This window comes from Corapipo altera, unplaced genomic scaffold (genome assembly GCF_003945725.1).
Source record: "Corapipo altera isolate COAL_440 unplaced genomic scaffold, ASM394572v1 62, whole genome shotgun sequence".
NCBI classification, from domain to species: domain Eukaryota; kingdom Metazoa; phylum Chordata; class Aves; order Passeriformes; family Pipridae; genus Corapipo; species Corapipo altera.
Window position 1 is genome coordinate 9,604,185 of NW_020884894.1, and position 22,184 is coordinate 9,626,368.

The 22,184-nt window shown below is 58.9% G+C and overlaps 1 protein-coding gene across 4 annotated transcripts; it reads right to left on the reverse strand.

Moving 5' to 3' along the window:
- Nucleotides 1-382: 382 nt before the first annotated feature.
- NDRG4 (NDRG family member 4) lies at nucleotides 383-19,719 on the reverse strand. 4 transcript variants are annotated; one of them, XM_027646876.1, is made up of 17 exons: nucleotides 19,611-19,719; nucleotides 15,806-15,897; nucleotides 15,324-15,368; nucleotides 8,951-9,056; nucleotides 7,584-7,704; nucleotides 7,240-7,302; nucleotides 6,972-7,032; nucleotides 6,584-6,670; nucleotides 6,431-6,487; nucleotides 5,996-6,099; nucleotides 5,413-5,469; nucleotides 5,270-5,321; nucleotides 4,520-4,567; nucleotides 4,245-4,280; nucleotides 3,999-4,050; nucleotides 3,360-3,398; nucleotides 383-2,736 (listed from the first exon to the last, which is right to left on the reverse strand). In XM_027646876.1, exons 1-17 carry the CDS (start codon nucleotides 19,645-19,647, stop codon nucleotides 2,582-2,584), a joined length of 1,212 nt encoding a protein of 403 aa, XP_027502677.1. In that variant the 5' UTR covers nucleotides 19,648-19,719; the 3' UTR covers nucleotides 383-2,581. The 4 variants fall into 4 exon arrangements, with proteins under 4 accessions (XP_027502677.1, XP_027502674.1, XP_027502675.1 ...); XM_027646873.1 differs by lacking the exon at nucleotides 3,360-3,398 and having other exon boundaries at nucleotides 19,611-19,718; XM_027646874.1 differs by lacking the exons at nucleotides 15,324-15,368; nucleotides 15,806-15,897; nucleotides 19,611-19,719 and adding an exon at nucleotides 11,244-11,375.
- Nucleotides 19,720-22,184: the final 2,465 nt, after the last annotated feature.

A 22,184-nucleotide genomic window follows, 5' to 3' on the forward strand; every position in this document is an offset into this window, starting at 1 on the left:
AACCTTCAGACCTTGATGGGGAGACAAACAGGAAGCCTGCAGTCCTGGTAGAGGACAGTGAGGCTGGATCTCCCAAGGACTCTGCTCATCCCCTGAGTTGTGCAGCCATGGGTCTTTTTCCTCCCCAGTGGGCACCCCTTGGAACCAACCTCATTGGGCTACAGCTGGCAGCTCTCCAGCCTTCATCCACTCCTGACATATGGGGCACCCCAAAGCCAAAACACCCCACAGCTTCTCCCCCCGTGCACCATGGGGTGCTGGGCTTTCCTCCATGGGCATCCCTAGTGAGGTTGGTGGACAAGGTGTCCCACCTTCTCCTCCCTGCCTGCCAGATCTCTGCAGGCTCAGACCCATTTCCCTGCAGCATGTTGCAAAGAGCACAGCAGGTTCTCAACATCTTTATTAGTTTGTTGGTTTATTTCCAACACAGTAAATCCTCTCTACAGCAACAGGTTAGTTAAATCTGGTTTACATATTGCTGTCTCACGAGTGCTGCAGCCTTGATGCCGCTGTGACAAAATCAGGCTGCACTCAAGACAGGAAAATGCATTAAATTCCGCTGTGACTGGGAAAAAAGGAAAACCAACAAAAATCAAAAGAACAAACCACCAGGGAAAAACAAACAAACCCACCAACAAAACCAAGGTGAGGAACTGAAGGCGAGCACAGCCACACCACCTCCAGGGAAACCACACGGCACTGCTTGGACAAGAATGCAAGGGGGAGTGAACCCAAAAACGTCAGGGACTGGGCAAACCCTTATATATATATTATGTATAGGTATTTATATATATATATCATCTGGAAAGACACGCTGAAAAAACAAGAGATCGCAGCAGTATCTACCGTAAAAAGGAGCTACGCAGCTTTCAGAGTCACACCAAGGAGGAAGCACACAGCAGAACAAAGTGGGGGACAAACGGGGACACTGGTGTTTTGGGGTGGCTTTTTAATTTATGAGGGGTCGTGCGGGGCACAGGTCTCAGGGCCAAAAGCCCTCATACACCCGTTGGGAGCCCCAGGACCTGTGTGTCCTTCACTGGGGAGCACAGATGGGGTCTGGGGCAGGGGGGGGTGAATGCTTTTGTAGGGCTGGGTGGGACCTGCTCCCAGCGGGCTGGTTCTGCTCGCCCAGATGGTGGCACCCGGTGGGTTCCTTACAGGTCCCTGCTCAGGTCCCCCATGGAACACCTACGAAGACCTGAGCACCCATCACCAGAGCCAGGGCCTTACCTGTGCCTTACACCGGGCACAGGAGGGGCTGGGCTCTGCTGCTCTGGCAGCTCGGGCCAGTGGTGGGGTTATGGGATGACATGGATCTCCGTGCCGACTGTGAGAGACCAGACCCACCCAGAGTCCAGATGGGGCCCCACGGCTCGGGGGGAGCCAAGCCCTTGAGAGACGCCTTGCTCAGTGCGCAGGCGGAATGCTGGAGGTGGGGGGTGTGGATTTCGGAGGGCCATGGTGGGTCTGGCCAGCTCTGTAGGCAAAGCCAGACACTGGTGTGCTCCCCATGTCCCATGGGTCACCCCACACTGCCAGCATCTTGCGGGGATGCACCCTGTGGGGCAGAGGGTGCTGAGGGTTCCCCAGCATGGCAGGGGGAGTGTCTCATCTTATTGCTAATGGCTCCACGGTGGTGACACCCACAGGCTGTGGCAAAACTGGAGGTGGGATTTGCTGTGTGACATCCCCAAAACCAGTGGTCTCTGGGCCCTGGCAGCCTCAGCCCAAGAGCTGGGAGGGGAACTGACAGTGTGGCAGGGACCAAGCAAGCTCACTGCCCCCTTCCCGGTGCATTTTTTGTGGCAGGTGGTGATTATCCTTCTTGCAACAAGGGACCAAGGAAGTGCCATCACAGGCAAGGGCATGGGCAGAGGCAGGGGGACACTCATGCCACCCTCCTGCCCTGATGGCTTCTGGAGCAGGGCTGACCCCTCTCCACTTGCCCTGGGGCAGCCCTCAGGGTACATGACTAGGGCAGAGAAAGTTTGGGATGTGATTTCTCACAAGGCTCAGCCAGCTCTGGGGCAGCAGGTCCTGGGTGTGCTGGGGGATCCTGTGCTAGCTCTCCCCAGAAAGGGCCATCAGGGAGAAATGGAAGCTGCATCCCTAAGAACGGACCAGTGACTTCCCAATAAGTGCTGCTCCCTGTTCCTGTCTTCCTTTTGACTTGTTCAGCCATCAGTTGACCTTGGGGGACCAACCTACCTCCTGTGTCCTCTCCACGTCCTGTTCCATCCCACCATCCCGTCCCATCCCAACATCCCGTCCCCATCTCACCACCCTGACCCTGCTGTCCCATCCTGGCCCTGTCCCCCTGCCACCCACCCTCCCAAGCCAGGGCCAAGCCGATGCTAGGGAGGGTGAGGACCAGTGCAGAACCATGTGTGACTGCTGGACAAAGCCCCTCTCCTTCTCCTGTACCAGACAAGGGGGTGAGGCCAGCGGCAAAGAAGACAAATTGACCCCAAAGAAGCGAGGGCCCTGGTGGAGGATGTCCACGGGGCAGGTGGGTGCTGGCGGGATGCTGACGGATGGGAGATGGCTCTGAAGGAGACGTCGGTGGCGGGCATGGACCTCAGCACGATACCTCCATGGTGTGGTTGATCTGCCCCATGGCCTCGGTGCTCTCCGAGTGGGTGCAGGCACGTGGGCGAGTGCCATCCACAGAGCTGGCGCTGGTGAGGGAGGCCGTGCGGGAGCGTGCCAGGCGGGTCATGCTGGCAGATGGCACTGCACGGGCACAGAGAGACGGCCAGGGTGCTCAGCTCCCTCCGAAAACCACCGGGACCTGAGCCAACACTGCCACCGGTCCCGCTCCCCGATGCGAATGAGCCCGGGCACAAGCTTGCAGCAAGCAGTGCTGTGACAACATGAGCAGCTCCAGGCTGGTAAGGGACGGCAGGGCAGGGCCGGGTAGCCCTGGGACAGGCTGCACACCAGACCCACTCCTGGGCATGCAACCTCCAGGCATCAGGCAGTGGGGACCCCTGGCTGTCACACTCCAGGGAAGGAGTGAGCTGGGATGGGAACTCCCCCAGCTCCCCAAGGTGTGCAGGGAAGGTGACACCCTCCCCCAGCCACGATGCCCGATGGGCACAGCTCCTGGACAGCTGGAGGAGAGCACAGCGGACACACTGCTGAGGCTGTGCCTGCATGGAGGGGGGCTTCTCCAAGTGCCATTTCTCAGCCCCCAGCCCCGGCTCAGGCAAAGCGGAGCGAGGCAGTGGGCATCTGGCTGGGAAGGGCCAGTCCCGCACCCAGGCTGCTCCCAAAGGTGCCCAGGCAGCTCGAGGGCACAGGCCAGGCAGGCACCATGCAGCAGCGGGCATGGGCTGAGCAGCTCTGAGCGGTACCTGTGCCTCCACTCAGCCTCCGATCCTTCAGGTGGGTGACTGGTAGGGGTGGAGCAGGAGAAGGGCAGGGAGGGCAGAGAGAGAGCATCAGCCCTCTCTGGGCTCCACTGGGCCAGGAGCCCCCACCCAGCCCCACGTGTGCCTGCACACAGACCTGCTCGTGGGCACACAGAACTACCACACACACACACACACACACACACACACACACACACACGTGCAATGCACCTGCAAACACACACGTGGTCATGGACCTAAGCAAACACATGTTCACACAGACTTGTGCACATGGACTCGCTCGTCTTTGTTGCACACACACAGTCCCTGCTTGTGCACACACGAACACACACACATGTGCACGCTTGCACAGAGACCCTGTCCACACACGTATGTACACACAGAGCCCTTGTACACACACCTGTGTGCACACAGAGCCTGTTCATCCCGTGCCCCTGCGGACACACATGATCCAAACCTGCACATACAGAGTCACAGACACATGCAGCTCTCCATCAGGATGGACACACAGCGGTGCCAGGGTCCTCTCTGGCAGCAGGGTCAGCACACATGCACACAGGCACACACACACATGTGCACACACAGTCCCACTCCAGCCCCATGCCCAGCCCCAGCACTCACTGTAGCCCATGCCTTGCAGGAAGTACTTGAAGGCTTCGGTCAGCTTGCCTGGCTGTAGGGAGAGAGCTGGCTAAGCTGAGGCAGCACCAAGGCTGAGATCCCCACTCAGCCCCAGGCCACCCCTGGCAGCCCCTGCACAAGACCCCTATGGCCTTATCAGCCCATTCCCAGCTAGCCAGGGACAGCACCAGTACATGTCTCAGAGCCCAGTATATCCAGTTAACTGGGGAAGTTGTGGGGGCTCACCTGTGTGACCTGAGGCAGCCCGCCAGAGTCAGCCATCTGCAGAGAGAAGGTCCTGCTTAGTTTGGGAGGGTGCCTGAACCATCCACCATCCCCTGGTACCCACGACAGGATGCCACTGCTGGGGCCACCCTGCTCTCCCCATACATCCCCAGCCCCAATGGCCAGGAGGGACCAGGAATGGGGAGATGGGGACATTCTGCAGCCCTGGGGCAAAGGGCAGTGGGGCACTTCATGGGCAGCAGGGACCTCCCAGCTGCCCCTTGCCACTGGCCTACCTTCAGGAAGGTGGTGTTGGTGGGATCCAGCTTGGAGTTACATTCCACCTGTGGGTGAGAGAAATTACATAAGCCCTGAGCCAAGCAGAAGTAGCCCACATGTACCACCAATGGTTCACAGCATTCCAGCTGGCATATCCCACCCTAGCCAGGAGGAGACAGGACACTAGGCGAGGCCTGAGCCTGCAGAATGACGTTCCCTTGCCATGGGGACAGAGGGGACTTTCCTTCTACCAGGCAGTGTGTGGGTGAGGGCTGGAAAGGGAGCTGAAGGTGGCTGGTGAGGCATTCCGTGTGTCACACACGTGTGTACACACACACAAGGGTGCTCATGTGCACGTGCACAGAGGTACATGTGATGGAGGAGGGGGGCGAGTGTGCAGTAACACATTCCATACAAATGTGGCCACCTGCACACTACTGTGGCTGACTGTGCAAGGGTGGACAACCACGTGGATCTGTGGAAGGACCCCAGCGGCTGTTTGGGTGCACGAGGCCAAGCAGGGAGTGTGCCCGTGTGCCGACACATCTGAGTGGGCACACTGTGAGCACGTCTGGGCATATGAAAAAGGGGAGGTTTTCCAGGTGTGGCAACCATGCACAGATGCATGTGCACAGGTGCCCACATGAGCACGCTCCCACGCAGCTCCCATGGGAGCTGACATGTGTCTGAGCAGGCAGTGAACATGTGCGTGCCCACGCATGGGCATCATCTGTGTGCCACCCGACAGGCACTACACCATCACTCACCACCCCCTCTTCAGCGGGCGCATTGTCTCCGACCACCAGCATCACGGGGCAGCTGGAAGTGAGAGGAGGAAGGGGCACAGTCAGGGTTTGGGCTGGGTGAGCTCCACTGCCCTGGGACCCCTCCATGCCAGCACAACTCTTACCGCAGCGTCTTGGCATTGGGTACAGTCCCAGGCCGGTTGATGTCCAGGTCCCTGCGGCTGATGGAGGAAAAAGAGGGTCAGCATGAGCCCATGGGCAGATGCCACCACCAATGCCATAGCACAAGAACTGTGGCACTGCCAGCCCTTGGAAGCAGCACCCAGCCCCGCTGTCCCAGCACCTTGTGGAAGGAGGATGCCACAGCCATCCCAAGCAGAGCCCATGCCATGGGATGCAGCACCCAGCAGAGTGGCAGGGCTCTCAACCTCCTGCACACATGGGACATCATCTCCGCCCCCTTTCCAAGGCCTGTGCCAGCATCCAGTGCGAGAGGAGACCAGGGGATGTGCACCCATTGTGGTGGGCTCTGGGACATGGCAAGCCTCTGGCACAGGTACCACCACTCCCACATCCCCAGCCAGCAGTGGCAGACAACTTTGCACTGCTGCCTGCCTATGCTGGAGGTGACAACAGGGTGATGACAGCACCCAACACGGGTCTGGATCCCCACAGTGACCTCAGAGCCACCCACCAGCACTGCAGCCCCCCACCTTGGCACAGACAGGGGCTGCCTGCAGCACTCACCTGTTATACATGTTGAGGAAGAGCTGGAGGTTGAACTGGTTCACCACGCTGCCGATCTGCTGCCGGTAACTCTGCACTAACTCCGTGTTGTTCATCAGCTCTTCCTGTGCCAGGAGGGAATGGAGATCAGGTGTCAGGGGCATATCCTGCTCCCCCAGTCCTGCTCATGCCACACTGGTCAGCAGGGACAAGGAGGAGGATGCTGGGCAGTGCAGCTGGGCACAGAGGTGCTGCACACCCAGGCAGGACGTGGGCATGGGTCACAAATTCTTCAAGGCTAATCCCTAGGTCAGGGAGGGATTGACTAACCCTGCCCCTGAGCATGGGTCAGGTCCAGAGGCACTGCAGCACCCGGAAGGGCACAGCCCAGGTGACCCAGCCGGGTGCTGGGTAGGGGGTTGGTGGCAGGGGGCTGGGAGGATGTGCAGCCCTTACCTGGCTGAACAGGTGGGACAGGACGATGTCCGGCAGTGTGCTGGTGAGGCCAGAGAGCTGTGGAGGGAGCACAGGGAGTTACAGCACTGCCATGGCTGGCTCCTGCCCCAGGGAGCCGCCAGGGCCAGCAGGAGGGGTCAGGTCCCTGCCCACCTTGGCAGCTGCCCAGTCAATCCAGCCTTTGCCATTGGGGTCGATGTTCATGAGGACCAGTCCTTCGACCAGGTCAGGGAAGATGAGCTGCAGTGAGCAAGAGGGGAAAGGCTCAGAGGGGACGGGAGATGTGCTGTGGGCAGCCCCCACCAGTGCCACTGCACAGGCATTGCACAGAGCTGATATGGTCCTTGGAGCGATGGGAGACCTGTGGCAAGACTGCCCAGACACCACGGCCATGGCACTGCCATCCTGGCCCCACATCCCTCCACGAGCCTTTGCAGCAGCAGAGACTGCCTGGAGGTGTCAGCTCCTGCTTTTCCCCATGCCCTTGGCTGACAGCACGTCCCAGCAATTCAGGGCCAGCCCATCCCAGCCCCAGGCTCACCGCAAACTTGGCCAGCACGTAGGCTCCTGCCCCAACACCGATCCCGATCACGTACTTGAAACTGCAAATATGGAGAGGTGGGTAGGGTGGGACAGTCATCTCCAGTACATGTTCCTTGGGACACCACTCCACCCACAGCATGGGGCACAAGAAGATTTGCAGGCTGCCAGCTTACAGGGACAACTGCCCAAGCCCCAAATCCTTGCCTTCTGCCCCTCTCCCTGCCCAGGACCCTCAGCCAGCAGCCGTGGAGGAGAGGCTGACTCACCCGAAATGCTGCACCACACTGGGTAACATGGCAGCCAGCTGGTCCATGGATGGATACTGGTACCTGTGGCACAGGGAGGCACAGAATGTTTGTTATGGACCCTGTTCAGAGTGGGGGTTCCCTGCACCCTTCTGGGGCAGCTTGCCTGCCTGAAGTGGGCAGGGAAATACCACCCACTTGCAAACCACCCCATTGCTCACCCTGGGCCAGTCATCTGCCATGGGCTTTGACACAGTTTGGAGAGACCCACAGGCAGGGCACCACTGCCAAGCAGTGACAACCCAAAGGACAGGGAGATGCCATCCTGGTGGGCACAGTGGGCCACTGAACAAACTGGCACCTACCCCTGAGGGAACTGTGAGGCTCCTGCCTGCTGGCCCGGCGCATCCACATGGCACACCACAAAGTGCTTCGTGATCTCCTGCATGTCCTCGTAGTTGAAGAAGGTGTTGAAGCAAAGCTTGTCTGTCAAAGGGCAGGTAGAGATCAGAGACTAAACATCCTGGCACTGGGGTCTAGTGGGGTCAGGGGAGTATGGACAGAGGCTGCATGCCCTCCCTCTGCCCTTCAAGTGAGAGGTAACATGCCACCAAAGCCATCCCCTACGCTCCACGCTCCTCATCCCTGCAGCAGGGACCACGCTACTGCAGCAAGGGCTGCATCCCTACAGGTGTCGGGAGGCACAGAGATGGACAGACACAGCCAGGAGGATGAGGAGTTTGGGGTGAGCCTCACTGATGAGCCTTGGAGGGATGGGACTGGGGGATTCAAACCCAGGGCTGCAAGACCACCCAGCGGGCAGTGGGATTAGCAGCCTGGAGTATTTTCGGCCCCATCCAAAATCCCCAGAAAGGGCTCAAGCAAACATGGGATTTGAGAAACAGCTGCAAATCTGCCTGCTTGGAAACAGTCAAAGAAACAGGCACAGTGCTGCTGTGGACAGGCTCCTACCATTGCAGTGGGATACAGACACTGCTGGGGTTTGGAGGGGTCCTGCCCCATGGCATCAGTGCCAGGATATCCCTCCCAGAATGTGGGATGAGGCAGTTGTAGGGCCCATTGCAGCCAATGTGACGTGTACCTGGACACGACAGAGCTGCTGTGATGCTGAGGCAGCTCACATTGCATGTCAGTGACTCAGCCTCAGCTGCCAGCAGAGCAGGAAATGCTTCTCCCTACTCACAGGGAATTGGGCATCCTGGCTCAGTTGGAGGGCACGGCCCAGGGCAGAGGTCTGGGGTGCAAGACCAAGGCAGCAGGCTGACAGAAAGTGCAGCATCTCCACATCCAGAGCCTCTGCCCAGGGTCACTCCTTCCCCTCCTGTCAAGGTCCCTCCTTCTCTGCCATTCCCAGTCTCTTTTGTCCCCGGCTACATCCTGCTGCCAGCTGAGTCCATGCTCTGAATACCAACAGGCTGGTGGTGGCAGCAGCAGTGGGGACCAATCCTACACCACCACCCCCCCCCCGTGTGCCATCCCTGCCTGGTGTGGGCGGGCAGACAGACAGCACCAGGGTAGCCAAGCACTCCTGGCTTTGAGCTCTCCCGGTGCTTCCAGATGCCTGGGGGGACCGAATGCAGCCTGGGGACCCTGGATGGGAGGAGGCAAAGGAGCTGAGCCAGGGGTTTTGGCCCTATATCCTGGCACCCCATGCAGCCTCAGGCTCACTCCCACCTGCCCTTGCACCCTCGGCCCGGGGAGCAGCACTCACGGTTGAGCCCCACGTCGTGGTACGTCAGGATGGCCGGGCGGTTCCCCTTGGGAGAGCCCCGGATGACCACGTGCAGCAGCCCATAGGGGGTCTCAATGTCATGTTCCTGGGGGAAGAGGAGAGATGGGGTGATGCCCACCTGTCCTAAGGCATCCTCTCCTGCCCTGCCATCACACCCTTCGCTGGGTGCACACTTCCCCACATGGCTGGTCCCATGGGAGGACAAGGGAAAGAGGAGCAGCTGTTCCAGGGAAAAAAAAAACACCTTTGGGCATCCCAGAGGTGGTAGAAAGCAGGACAAATCACATACAAATGCTCCCAGCTTCCATCAGCTCGGGAAGGGAAGGGAAGGGAAGGGAAGGGAAGGGAAGGGAAGGGAAGGGAAGGGAAGGGAAGGGAAGGGAAGGGAAGGGAAGGGAAGAGTTTGGATAGGAGTAAAGATTGGACATGTGTATCATGGGATGGGATCACAGGGTGGGATCAAGGGATGGGATCCAAGAGGGCTTGAGAAAGGAGGATCATGGGATGGGACAGGTGGACCACAGGACAGGACAGGAGATCTTCGAGGGCCTGGGACTGAGGAAATTTTGGCAACGGGGTGGGGCTTCACAGCATGGCCTAGTTGGGAGGCGATTCGCTGTGCCTGGGACAAACAGGCAGTGGTCAGAACCCAGACACCATTCCAGGAAACGCTGCAACCAGATCCCAAAATTACAGCTAAAGTAACTTTAGAAACCTTTGGTCTGAAATGCCAGTGCCCTCATACAGAGAACAAGACCGTGTCTCAGTTTCCCTGTTTAGGAGGGCTCCAGCCTTGCTGCCCTGGCCCTTGTTCCCAGCCAGTAAGGGAAACCGAGGCTGTGAGCCCAGGTACTGCCCAGGGACAAGGGACCAGAGGGCCCCTCCAGATGCTCACGCCCGCCAGTCAGTCTGCTGGCAGTGACCTAGAGGCTGGGATCTGGTAGGTGCAGGAGCATCATGTGCTGGGCAGGGCCGGGCAGGAGATGATGGCAGTGTGCCCAAACATCACGGTCCTCACTGCTGGCACTGGCAGCCCCACGGATGGGCTGGTGGGAGGGGAGCAGGTACGTGGATGCTCACGCGGGTTACACGCCACCAAGGACTCTGAAGGACACAGGCCTCGGGTGGGAGGAACCACCTCAGGACAGGGTCTCCTCACTGCAGTGCCTCCCCTCACCGAGATCTGCTGTCCCTGGGGGAGCACAGCACCCGAAGGCACCTCAAGGACTCTGTAGACAACTCTCGGCCCCCAAGGGCACCCCGACCCCACCAGCCCCCATCCACAGCTGTCCTTCCATCCCCTGCAGCTGCATCAGGCAGCAGTCTGTGAGGAGGGACATCTCTCTGCAAAACAGATTAGGAAACTGAGGCAGAGGAAGGGCCTGGCCCAAGGTCACAGAGCAGGAGGCATCCATGTGGTCTGATCCTGGGCACAGGGCTGCCTCCTTGCCATCACCATGCCCACGGTCCCCATCAGAGCCCCAACAGCTCAGCCTTCAATCCTACCCCAAAATCACATGCCCAAGGTAGTGGATCCATCCTCAGCACTGCTATCTCCTGCTCCCCCCCCCCCGCCAAGCCAGGCACATCCTGCCCATGGTGCAGCCTCTGCAGCACCGCTGGGTACCACAGCCCTGCCCTTTGCCGCAGGGATGCTCTCTGGAGAGGAGAGGCTGGGGATGCAGGGGATGCAGGCAGCAAGGAGAGAGGGGCATAAAAAACCCACAGCCTCAGCAAGGAGAGGCGTGCAGGTCTCAGCACCCATAGGTGTCTGACAGAGCCCACCCATGTCCAGGTTACCTGCTCACCACTGCAGTGCTCCCACCTCACTCACCAGCCTGTTGCCATCGGGTGTTGCCATCACCCAGAGGCCGGAAAGCAACCGAGGGATTGCTTCAAAACAGCAAGAGACCTTCTCCCTCTGCAACCCAGGGGGTGGGGAAGGGGCAGTGAGCCCCTCCATCAGCACACAGCCCCAGCACGGGACGCAGCCACTCACCCTCAGCCTCGGCGCAGCATCTCCGCCGGACTCGGGGAGGAGGACATGCTCAAGGACAATGCGTCCCCAAAACCTGCGGCACGTCAGGGATGCGGCAGCAGGGCTGGGGGAAAGAAGGGCTCCCCAGCAGTGGGTCCCACCCTGCCTCAATGCCTGACTGACCCACACTGAGCCCCGCTGGGTGCAAAGGCCCAGCCTGGGCAAGCGGGAGAGATACTGGGGCAAAATTCCCCGGGAAGGGAGGGCAGTGAACACGGGGACGGCAGTACCTACCCCATCCCAGCACTCCGGCATGGTGAGGAAGTGGGTGGATGAGGATGCGCTGGCAGTGTGGGCCAAGCACGGGCTCCCGGCAGTGCAGAGGGCTGGGGCGAAGCAGAGCTCTGCGCTGGCTCAGCCCCTCGCCTCGATTTATAGCGGAGCCCCAGCCCTGCGCTAAGCCCTCCCTCTCCCTTCCCCCTCGGCAGGTTTGGCCTCCATTGCAGGCGAGCGCCGCGATGGAGCCAGCACTCAGCCATTGGCTGCCGCGGGAATTATTCATGCTCCAATTGGCCCCAAATACCCTTGTTTATGAAGAAAAAACGCCTGGCACCGTGCGGTACCTTCTCCATCTTCCCTCTTTCGGCAGACAGACGCAGGCGGGGTGTCTGGACCAGGCTGCACTCGCACCCCTCACAACAGACCCAGCACGGTGAGGGAAGAGCCCATCCACGCTCCCTGCACCCAGTGCACACACATGGAACCCAGCCCCACACAAACATGCACAATCATGGTCGAGCCCACAGCCAGCCAAGCCAAGGCCCCGCAGCAATGCACAGGCAGCACACACAGAGCCACAGATGGACGTGAGTACACATGAAACAAGCAGGAGGAGGACGAGGCAGGCGTGCTCCATGTGTGCACGTGACCACACATGTACATGCACTGGAACACGTACCAACATGGGCACACAGGGACCAGGCAAAACCACATCCGTGCATGCAAACTTTGGAAAAATCGATAAAATCCCTACTGACCCACATGCACCCCACAAAATACTTGTGCACACCCCCCACGGGGCCAGGCCCAGTGTATCTGTGTCAGCACATCTTCCCGTACATGTATGTCCATGGTCATGTGCATACTAAGAGCATGCCTGCTGCATCCTTCTCCCGTGTGCTTAGCATGTATGCCATGGCCATCACTAATGCTCAGGGATGCACAAAAACCTGCACACATGCAGAACCTTGGACACATGTGCCCAGAGGGGCACACACATGTACACACATGAACACTGCACAGACACCTCTGTTACCTTACTCAGCAGTACAGTCATCCCACCTGCTGCAGGATGATGGCAGGCAGGGGAAGTGCAGGATTTAGCCCTGACCTGGACATCACCAGTAGCAGGTGAATAAGGCAAAGGAAAGGCAACCCAGCAGCACCAAGGGGTTGGATTCTGTCCCTGGACTGACACATGCTGTGGACACACACACACACACATACACACACACACACACACACGTATCCCCATGTGCACATGCATGCAGGCAGATGGTTTCCTCCCTGATTCCAACAAGGCTTTGTGAGAGAGCGATTCCATCTGCCTGCAACTCTCACCCATGGACAGCCTCGTGCCACTACAGCCCCAAAAACCCCCCAGCAATCTCTGGGTGCCACCCCCTTGTACCCTGCCTGTCCCTGCCCATCCCAGCACCACTGCCCAGCTTGGCAGAACTGGCACAAAGCTGGACAATCTCAGATGGAGAAGGAGTCCCACGGTTTCTTCAGTGCCCTTCAGGGAGCCACTAAAAGCCAAGTCCTGCAAATAAGTCAGGACTGGGCAGCCAGGGGGTCTAGATGTGGGACAAAGGACAGACAGACAGGCAGAGGGGTGGCATTCACCTCACCTCCACCAAAGAGGCTTTACTCTGCTCTGCTCTGTCCTGCAGGGAGCTCAAACCCAGGCCTGGAAAGATGCATCTCTGCGAATGAAGGACCGGCTGTGTGAGGAAAACCCAGCTCCCAGGTGGTTTCTGGCACAGGTACAAAGCCATTCACACCTCCAGGTGCCATTTTTGCTTTCCCCTGCCCTACTGCCTGTGGAGCTAAAGAGCCTGAGCAGCCACAGCCCGTGGGAAAAAAGCAAGAGATGCAGAGGGGAAAAAAAAGACAGAAGGTGGCAAAGGAGAGGAGAGAAGGGGTCGAAGAGCCATGGTGAAGTAAAGCATGAAAGCAAAAGGGTTGCAGGGAGATGGGAGGGCTGAGCAAGGCTGACTCTGCTTGAATAGCATCAAATGGGATTGCCACCCCTTTGGCTACAAGCCCATTTGCCTGGCAGGTGGCCCAGACCCCCTGCTGGATGCAGGGCATCCAGGTCTCAGGGCACCTGCCCCTGGCACTCCAGCACCTTGGCTTGTGTCAGCAGCCCCCAGGGCTTCACTTCAGCTGGCACTAGTGGGGGCTTCCCACTCCCCACCACTGCCCCAGCCAGGCCTGAGCATCCTGCCAAGGGAGCAGTGACTGGCTCTGGGGAGGAGCAGAGGGACAGAGAAGAGTTAAGCTGGGGGGTAGATTGAATTATCCCAAGGAGGTGAGCCTAGAAAATACGGTAAGATCTCCCCAAGGAATGGCAGGCAGCCCCCAGCCTCTGCACAGAGCCAACCTGCAAATGCCAGGGTGGGGAAAAGGAGGGGATTGCCCTGGCACAGCCTGGGAAACTCGTCCCATCCCTACCCTGAGGCTCTTGGAGTGGAACCAAGAGGGCACAGGGCCCGGCTGGCTTGGGAAAAGTTTCGTTGATCTTTGCCCAGTTCCTTTTTTAGGTCCCGAGGGGATGGAGACGCATCGCTGTGGCATTTGCCATCCATACCCGCTCCACTTGGCACCACCAGGGACGTGGTTCGGCATCACCGTGGGCCTATCCCTGAAATACTGGCATGCAGATTGTCCTGGGAGGGTCACTGCTCTTTAGCATCCCGAGTGCCAACCAAGCCCTGCCCCAGCACAGCTGAGCAAGAGTCATACTGGTCCTTGTGGTGCTACTGGGAGGTCTGGGCAGCCTGGCACAGCCATCTCCCTCTCCTTCCACATCTCCAGCTTCCTCTTTGCCCTCATTTTGGTGATACCAGACAGTTTGGTCTCCTCTCCAATGGCCAATAGGAACCCTGAGCAAGCAGAGCAAGGAGCAGCCCAGCCCTGCACACTCTGCCACTCACAACCCCAGCATCTCACCAGCTTTGGAGCTGCTGGAAAGGGCACCATTTCTTTTCTGACCACTGACATTTTTTAATTATTTTGTGGCTTTCAAGAGGGCCACAAGAAGTCTGCCACTCTGTGAACCACAGCAGCCACCACGCTGAGAAAAGATCTCATTCCCTGATCAGCATCCTACCACTACACAGGTGACAGACACCAAGCAGGCCAGCACCACAAGTCTGGGCACTAATTTGGGGCTGCTAAAACAGGACCCTGTCCCTCTCCCAGGATGAATGAAATCCAGATTTATTTTACCCTTACAGGTGCTGTTATTTCAGCACCAGACCTGTCAGAGCTCAGCCAGCACCACCCAAGCCCACCCTCCCAGTGGTCCCAGTTGCTAGCAAAGTGGCAAAATACAACCTGAAGTCAATTACTGGTGTCCCCTGGGAGAAGGGATGCTTTAGGAGAGGGACAGGCAGCAAGCTGGGGTCTGGCAGCCCAACTACCCTCCCTCCCTATCTTCCAGCACCTCAGACTCTGCAGAGGGAGCCTGGTGCTCGATGAGCCTGGGCAGAGGTGTGAGAGGGACAAAGACCAACCAACACAGGAGCCAGGCATGAGCTCTCCCCACCACGATCCCTGAAGCCATATGTTGGGGCTCCTCTGGAGAGGCGAAATGGAGGTACAAGGCAGGCAGGTGCTAGCCAAGGGAGCAGAGGGGCCCTGTTCTCCAAGAGAGGTGGGTGGTACAGGGGGCAATGCCCCAGCCCTCCAAAAAAGAAAGAGGCTTTCAAACATCCTTATGTAAGGAGGGAGCTGGCATTGCCCAGGAAACCATTGCCATGGCAATGGTAAAGGGGCTGGAAAAGCAGCTCAGCCTTCCTGAGAAGAAATTGCCTGTTTTAAAGGTTTTGTCCCCAGCCCATGGCCAAGTGCCCACCAGGCACATCTGAGCGCCAGCACAGAACATGGCTGGCAGCATGTCCCCCATCCCCTCCTGATGAGGACCACGATGATGTGCAGCCCCATGCACAGACACCAACCAGGCACTGTGCCCCCATGGAAGGACAGCAACGCCCCCAGGTCTGCTCAGTGCCCCACAGCCTTCCCCAGCCACAGGACGCTGTCCCACACAAGACCCAGGGTGGGGGGCATCACCCTAGCTGGTCCTACCTTCCAGTCTGTGTCCACAGTGGAGAGGAAGACATCTGAGTTCTCCTGGGGTGAGAAGGAGCAGAAGGAGCCATTAGGGACAGAGACATCCCTTCCCTGCACCCCAATTCCGCAGCGCCCTCTGCCCACCCAGCTCCCAAAGCCCCCTGACAACACAAGCACCCACTCCCCAGAGCCCACACACGTGCACACATACACCCACATCTACAACACCTGCACACAGGTGCATGCATTACCTGTGTGTGCACACACACGTGTATGAGCATGTATGTGCCACATCTGCACACACACACCCCATCCCACCAAACCCGACCCCGCGCTTACCCACCCACACACTGAACACCACACATGTGCACATATGTGTGCCCAACACCAGCACACACACACACAGAGTACCACACATGCCCCATACCAGCACACAACCCCTCCCAAGCACCTGCATTGTGTGCAGGAGCTGGAGCCAGTGAGGTCACCAAACTCACCAGCTCAGCGTCCTGTCCCCGCAGCAGCGGCTTCTCCTCGGTGAAGCGCAGCTCGTGCAGCCCTGCCATGGTCATCTCCTGCAGCAGCAGCCCTGCCCAGGGCAAGGGAGGTGTCAGGGCAGGTCCTGCCTCTGTCCCCTTCGCCCCAGCCCTCTGGAGCCTTTTGGGATGGGACCCAAATCAGCTTCACTCCACCCAGCTACCATGGGAACTTGGTGCTTCAGCTTGTCCAGGGGCCACAGTGAGCCCCTCCACTGAGAGCTGGAAGCAGGCACAGTGCCTAGATGAGCTCAGCTCCCAGCTCCTACCCTGGTCCAGTTCTCCCAGTTAAAGACAAACCTGTCTCCAGGGCACAGTTTTGTGCAAAGTGAGAGACCAACCTCATCTGTCCATGCTGGTCACCTCATAAGCACCAGGGCAAGTACATCCCAATTCCCATCCCAGCCTTCAGCATCAATCAAAGAGAGAAATTCCAACTCTTTGGCTGTTTTTAGGCTGCAGATAGGTATGGATGGTACAGAGGAAGATCTCCTTACACAGCCAGAGCAAGGGGTGATGTTTCTCAGCCATGTCGGGAAGGCAGAGGGATGTTCCAAGCAGAAAGAGAGCAGAGAGACAGCCTGAAGTTTGTGTAGTAATGATGGGAGAAAACAGAATGTGCAGCCTTTGCTCCCAAAGTCTTCTCCTTGCCCATGAAGCAGGCGCTGGCCAGTCAGCACCTCAGCCCCAGGGCTTGCAGGGACAGACTTCTCCATGGAGTTGCCGCTCAGCAGCACTGTGAGAATGGGTGCTGCTGACCAGGGACTTCGTACCCCCAGTGCTGGCACCTCCACAAACACCCCCAGGCACAAGCCCAGCTCAGAACCAGAGGGATTTAAGGAGATCAGCAGCTGGCTGTGCACAGAGGGTGACAGACATGGGGATACAGGGAACAATCCAGGCTCCCCTGTGTATAGATGGGATGGGTAACTGGCAAGTCCCAGTGCAAGGGGATTATCTGCACTCAGGCAGGATTCAGACCTCAGGTATTGCCTTTGCAGCCTCTGTTTCTACCCATTTCCCAAGGCCAAGCCTTCAGACAAGTTGTTGCTGCTCCAAATGGGCCAGCATCAATCCCAAACCCTCTTCACTGCCTTCCCACCCTGTATAATCTCCCTGGACATAACGGGGATGGTATGGGCTGTGCCTGCACCACAGCAGACACAGACCCCACTCCATCTGCACAGCCTCAGCTGAGCCTGCTCCACACTTTGTCCACTTCCAAACCTAGATCAGCCTGGGCTGACAATGTGGAAAGTCCAAGCAATGCCACGAGCATTGTAAGGCCCCCATGAATACAGGAGCTGGTCATAAACTCCCCTCTAAAGCCAGCTTTTGCTCATCTGACCGGGTTTTCTATTCAAAACTCAAGCAGGCTGTGCCACCTGCCTGCTTTCTGCAGACACGGCACTTTGCCTTGCTCCTTGGGAGCCATCCAACAATCCAGAACTGTTTGGAGGGAGAAACACCACAGCGAAGCCTCTCGGGAGTCCCAGGGCACCCAGCACCAGCAGTCTCCATGCACAGAGGGTCCCTCCAGGCCAGAGGCCACACAAAGCCCAAGTGGGGAGAGGTGCTTTCAGCCCCACAGGGAGTGTGCTCCAGGCTGGGCTGCTGCTGCTGGAGAAAGGGCTTCATGCATGGGGAAAATCCTGGCCTGCAGCCCACCAGCACAGCTGAGACAACACAGCCTGTAGAGCCACCGACCCAGCAACCCCACAACCCCGGGGTAAAACATGGGAGAAAAACGAGCCTCACCGATAGCCGGGTCTGGAAGAGAGCAGGAGCCGTCCCGCGCTGCCTGTGCCAACCCACCGTGTGGCCACGGCCCCAGGGTGGCTGGGAACAGCACTCAGTGTATGGTGAATGCCTTTATTAATTAAAGCCTCCAGCTAATATGGGCGGGAGGGTGGGTGAGCAATGAGCAAAGGCCCCGTGACCTTGCTCCCGTGGGGGGGCACAGCTGGCTCACGAGGGACATGGCAGAGCCCTGCACCAACCAGCATCCTCAGCGCACGATGGACAGTCACCTGAAGTGGTGCTGAGTGTGGGAGCGGAGGAGGGATCAGTACATAGGGGAGTCCCATGGGTGCTGAAGCCTGTGAGCAGGGTCACAGCCACGCTGCCACCTTCCCTGTGTGCTCTGCTTCCCATGCCAACCCTCATCCCTGCTCCTGGCAGCGCAGCAGTGGGGCTGTGGGCAGTCTCACCCAGCCCACTTGGGCTGCTATCACTGAGGAGTGCTGGTGAGGAAGCCACAGTTCCAGGTCTCCTAGCCAAAACAACTTGGCTCCCATTTCATGCCGAGGTAATGTGTCCAAAAACAAGCCCATTTCCTTGCAGCTCACCCCAATCCCCTCCAACAAGCACCCATTCACAGGGGTCCACCCCAAACACACCCATCTCTGCTCCCACTCTGCCTTCCCAGTGTGATGTCACCATTTCCTGCACACAGCTGGGACACACCTCTTCCCTAATTCCCAATTAGTCCCAAACCCAGCAGGACATAAGTGCTTTAGCCCAACAGGGCCCTGGCACTGCGTATATAGATGGGGTCAGGAACAGTCATGTTGGCTTACCTTCCCCAGGGATCTGCAGCCCACTGCTGGATTATTGGAGGAGAACCAGCTCATAGCACAAAAATATATTGTTGATGTTATTGTTATTATTATTCATAATAATAATTATGCTGGTTGGAGGGCAGGGGTCACTCAGATGTTGCACCAGCCTCACAGGAGTCTCCCCACTGAATACCTGTGTCCTGCCCTGCCACGGATGTGGCACCCACGGGATGTTGGCACGGATACTCCGGGCTAACTGAGCAGTGTGCAACAGACGGGAGGCAGAGCTGGAGAAGTGAGGGCTGGCCCCTGCCAGGCAGTGAAGCCAAGGCAGCCTCCAGCAAGGCTGGGAGAGGGAAGAAGGAAACCTGCAACCCAGTCTGAGACACGGCTGCATGCCCACAGAATTGCCCCCCCCTCCCCCATCCCGAGCAGGACCACTCTGTGGTCCCCACACTGTGGGGAAAACCCCAGTGTGACACAGCCTGGGCCACATCCCGCCCCACCAGTGCAGGGTGAACACCCACAGCTTGCTCTGCCCCCATGAGGGGCACAGGTCTGCACCCCAGCAGCCCCCACAAGCCAGCCTAACAGTGTGGTGCAACTGGGGGGCGCAGGAACGGGCAGCCACACCACGAGAGCCACCAGGCCAGGGGACCCGGTGCCACTGATGCAGGGGCTGAGCATCGCAGGGTCAGGGGGGTTGGTGGCAGCAGGGGGCTTTGTGGGGGCTCAGGCTGTCTCACAGTGGCTGTTGCTAAGAGCAGCCTCCTTCCCAGCCCAGCCCAGCCCAGCCCATTCCTCGGGGCACCCAGACAGCAGGGAGACTCCCAGGGGAGGCTGACTGAGGAGCAGAGAGGCACCGCAGGGATGCTCCAGCAGTCACCCGGCCACCCCCACCCCCCGGCTGCCAGCTGTGCCGCCCCCCCTTGCCAGGGGGCTGCCGACTCCGTCTCCCCTTCCCCCAGCGCCACCGGCCTGGGCTTTCCCCGCTGCAGCAAGGCATCACCTCCCGTACCCCAAAAACGATCCTACGGGCGGCAGCCCACACCTGGGGGAGCAAAAGCAGCGGGCCAGAGGGGTGGGAGGGGCAGCTCCATCTCCCGGGCAGGGGCTGAAGGCTCCTTACTCTCCGCACCCCATCGCCCCTCCTCGCTTCTCCCCCCTCCCCGCTCCCCAGCACGGGGGAAGGGGCCGGGCCGTACCTGTCAGGAGCTCGATCTTGTGCCGAAGCACCTTCATGCCGGGGCGGCGGGTCCCGGCGGGCGGGGCGGGGCGGGAGGGGCGGCGGCGGCCCCGGCGCGGGGAGCGAGCGGAGCCGGAGCTGGTGCCGGAGCCGGAGCTGGTGCCGGAGCCGGAGCTGGTGCCGGAGCCGGAGCCGGCGTTGGAGCTGGAGTCGGTGCCGGTGCGGGGCTTGTGGGGCGGCGCAGGGGCTGGGCTGGGCACGGCCCCGCCGGCCGGATCCTCCCCCCGCCGGCGCCCGAGGGGAGGGACGGGGCCGCGATCGGGAGCGGGGGCGCCCGGAGGAAAACGGGCTCGGGACGGTGCTGGGGGAGGAGGGAGCGAACGGGAGATGGAGGCACCCTGGGGATTACACAAGGGATGGAGGCTCCCTGGGGGTTACACAGGGGATGGAGGCTGTGGGGGTTTTCACGCTATGGGGGGGGGTTGGCACACGTCACCCTGTAGGGTACCATGTAGGTCCCAGAGCTGGACCGTGATGGCCAATGGGACCAATGGGTCCCTGTGGTTATAGGGTCCCAGGAGCAGGGCACAGTGGGAGCCTTGGGGAGCCCCAGGTATAGAGCCTGGGGTACAACAGGGTCTGGGTCTCCCCGAGAGCAGGGGATGGTGATAATCAAGATGTTCAGGGAGGATCCAAGGCAAGAGGGGGCCTCTGCAAAAGTGATACCTGGAACATGGCCATTATGGCTAAGGGGTCTAGGGAGTTCTAGAAAGTGGGGCCATGAAGGACAAAGGGCCTGGGAGTATCCAGGAAAAGAAACACGGATGACTGAGGGTCCTCTGGAGCATGGGAATGCAGGTTCCCCTGAGCATAGGGTGGTCATGGTCAAGGGGGTCGGTGGTCCTGGGATAAGAAGGACCTGTGCAGTGAGGGTCAGCACAGCAGAGCTGTCATGGTCTGGAGGTGCCAGGGAGTGCAGATGGTGATAGTCATGGGGCCTGAAGGAACACCCAAGAGTGAAGGTCATGACTGGGGGCATGACTCCCCTCCTCATATTGATGCTGGGGGTGTTGGGTGGCAGCTGTTTGGGGCAGAGCAGGAGGTTCTGAATCACCTGAGTTGTTCTGAATTGGGACAGCTGGTCCAGTGAGGATAGGGGGTCCTAGCCTGCCCCTAGAGCAAGGGCTGAATTCCACTTGTTTCTAAGCTGGGCAGACCCATTCTGCCACTGTTCCTTCCTCTGTGCCTCTTTGGTATCACGTTAGTTAATTATTTTCCCCACAGTTAGGGTTGTAACAGCCTCCACTCCCAAGTTGCCTGAGGAAACTGCACAGGACATGCCATCCAAAACTGGCCCTTCCCAAAACAACCCCATGGGGAACTGCTGAGGACCCCATCACCTCCCCTCAGTGTGCTTGGCTCCTCAGCAACTGGGTTGAATTAGACCTCAGCCTCATCACTCCTCAGCCACGGTGGCAACAAACCCCTCTGCTTCGGGGCACCTTTCACTGCTGGGCCACGGGATGCCTTGAGAGAGTGGCCGTGGGCAGCTCATCCTACAAACAGCTGCTGAGGGGCTGGAAGAAGGTCTGCCCATGCAGACATTCATCTCCATCCCCAGTACATCCGTTTAAACAGCTTGTCCCAGGCTTTTTGGATGGCGACCAGTTTTCAGCTGATTTCAGCCTCTCCCGCTGAGTCACCGGGAGCTCTGCATCCAGGCTGCGTTCACCCTCTCACCTCAAGGAGAGGAAAAGCCCGTGATGTCAGGGAGCTCAGGGACACTTTAATCCCTCAACTAGGAGCCAGCTCAGCCCCCAGCACTTAAATGGGGCCAGATCTTCCCTTCATCCAGGGCTGCCTTTCACTCTCTTCTGTGGGTCCAGCAGCCAAGGCGTTTCCTCTGAACTGGTCAGGGATGAGATATGGTTGGATTCAGATCTTCCTGGCATTGGGCGAATTTAAACCTCCCTCTCTTTCAGTTGCCAGGGATCTCTATGGGAATAAACCATTTTTCATGCTTGGGATTTATCTTCTCCTCACCAGTCACGCCTGCAAGTGATGAGGCAGAGGGGCCAAAACTGCTGAACCCATTGATGCCATCGATGGCAAGAGGGAGGTGGCAGGACTCTGGAAGAAACCTGGAGAGATTTTATGAAAAAGAAGGAAAAGTCCATAAAACTCTAACAAAAATGTTCCAGAATGATCCCATTCCTCCTCAAAGCTCCTGCTGCAAGAAGCACAGTGCTGTCTTGACCTGGCAGAAGTGAGCTGGGACACCTAACCCCACTGCAGGTACCTCTGCACCCCTTGGCCACCCTCCCCACAGTGGCACCCAGCGCTGGCAGTGCCACAAGGACCCATCCTGTGGAGAAAGCTGGTGATGGACAGAGCACACAGCTGCCAGCAGCAGAGAGGAACCACAGACGTGACCAGCAAGGGAAGCAGAGGTCTGAATCCAAGCCCTGAGACAGGCCAGGGTTTGACACACATCTGACAGCCCCAGGCTGCCTCCTGTGCTGCACACAGGACTAATTTGGGGGCAGGAGGAGAAGCAGCCTGGGGCAGCCGTGCTGGCTGCCCACGTTGGCTG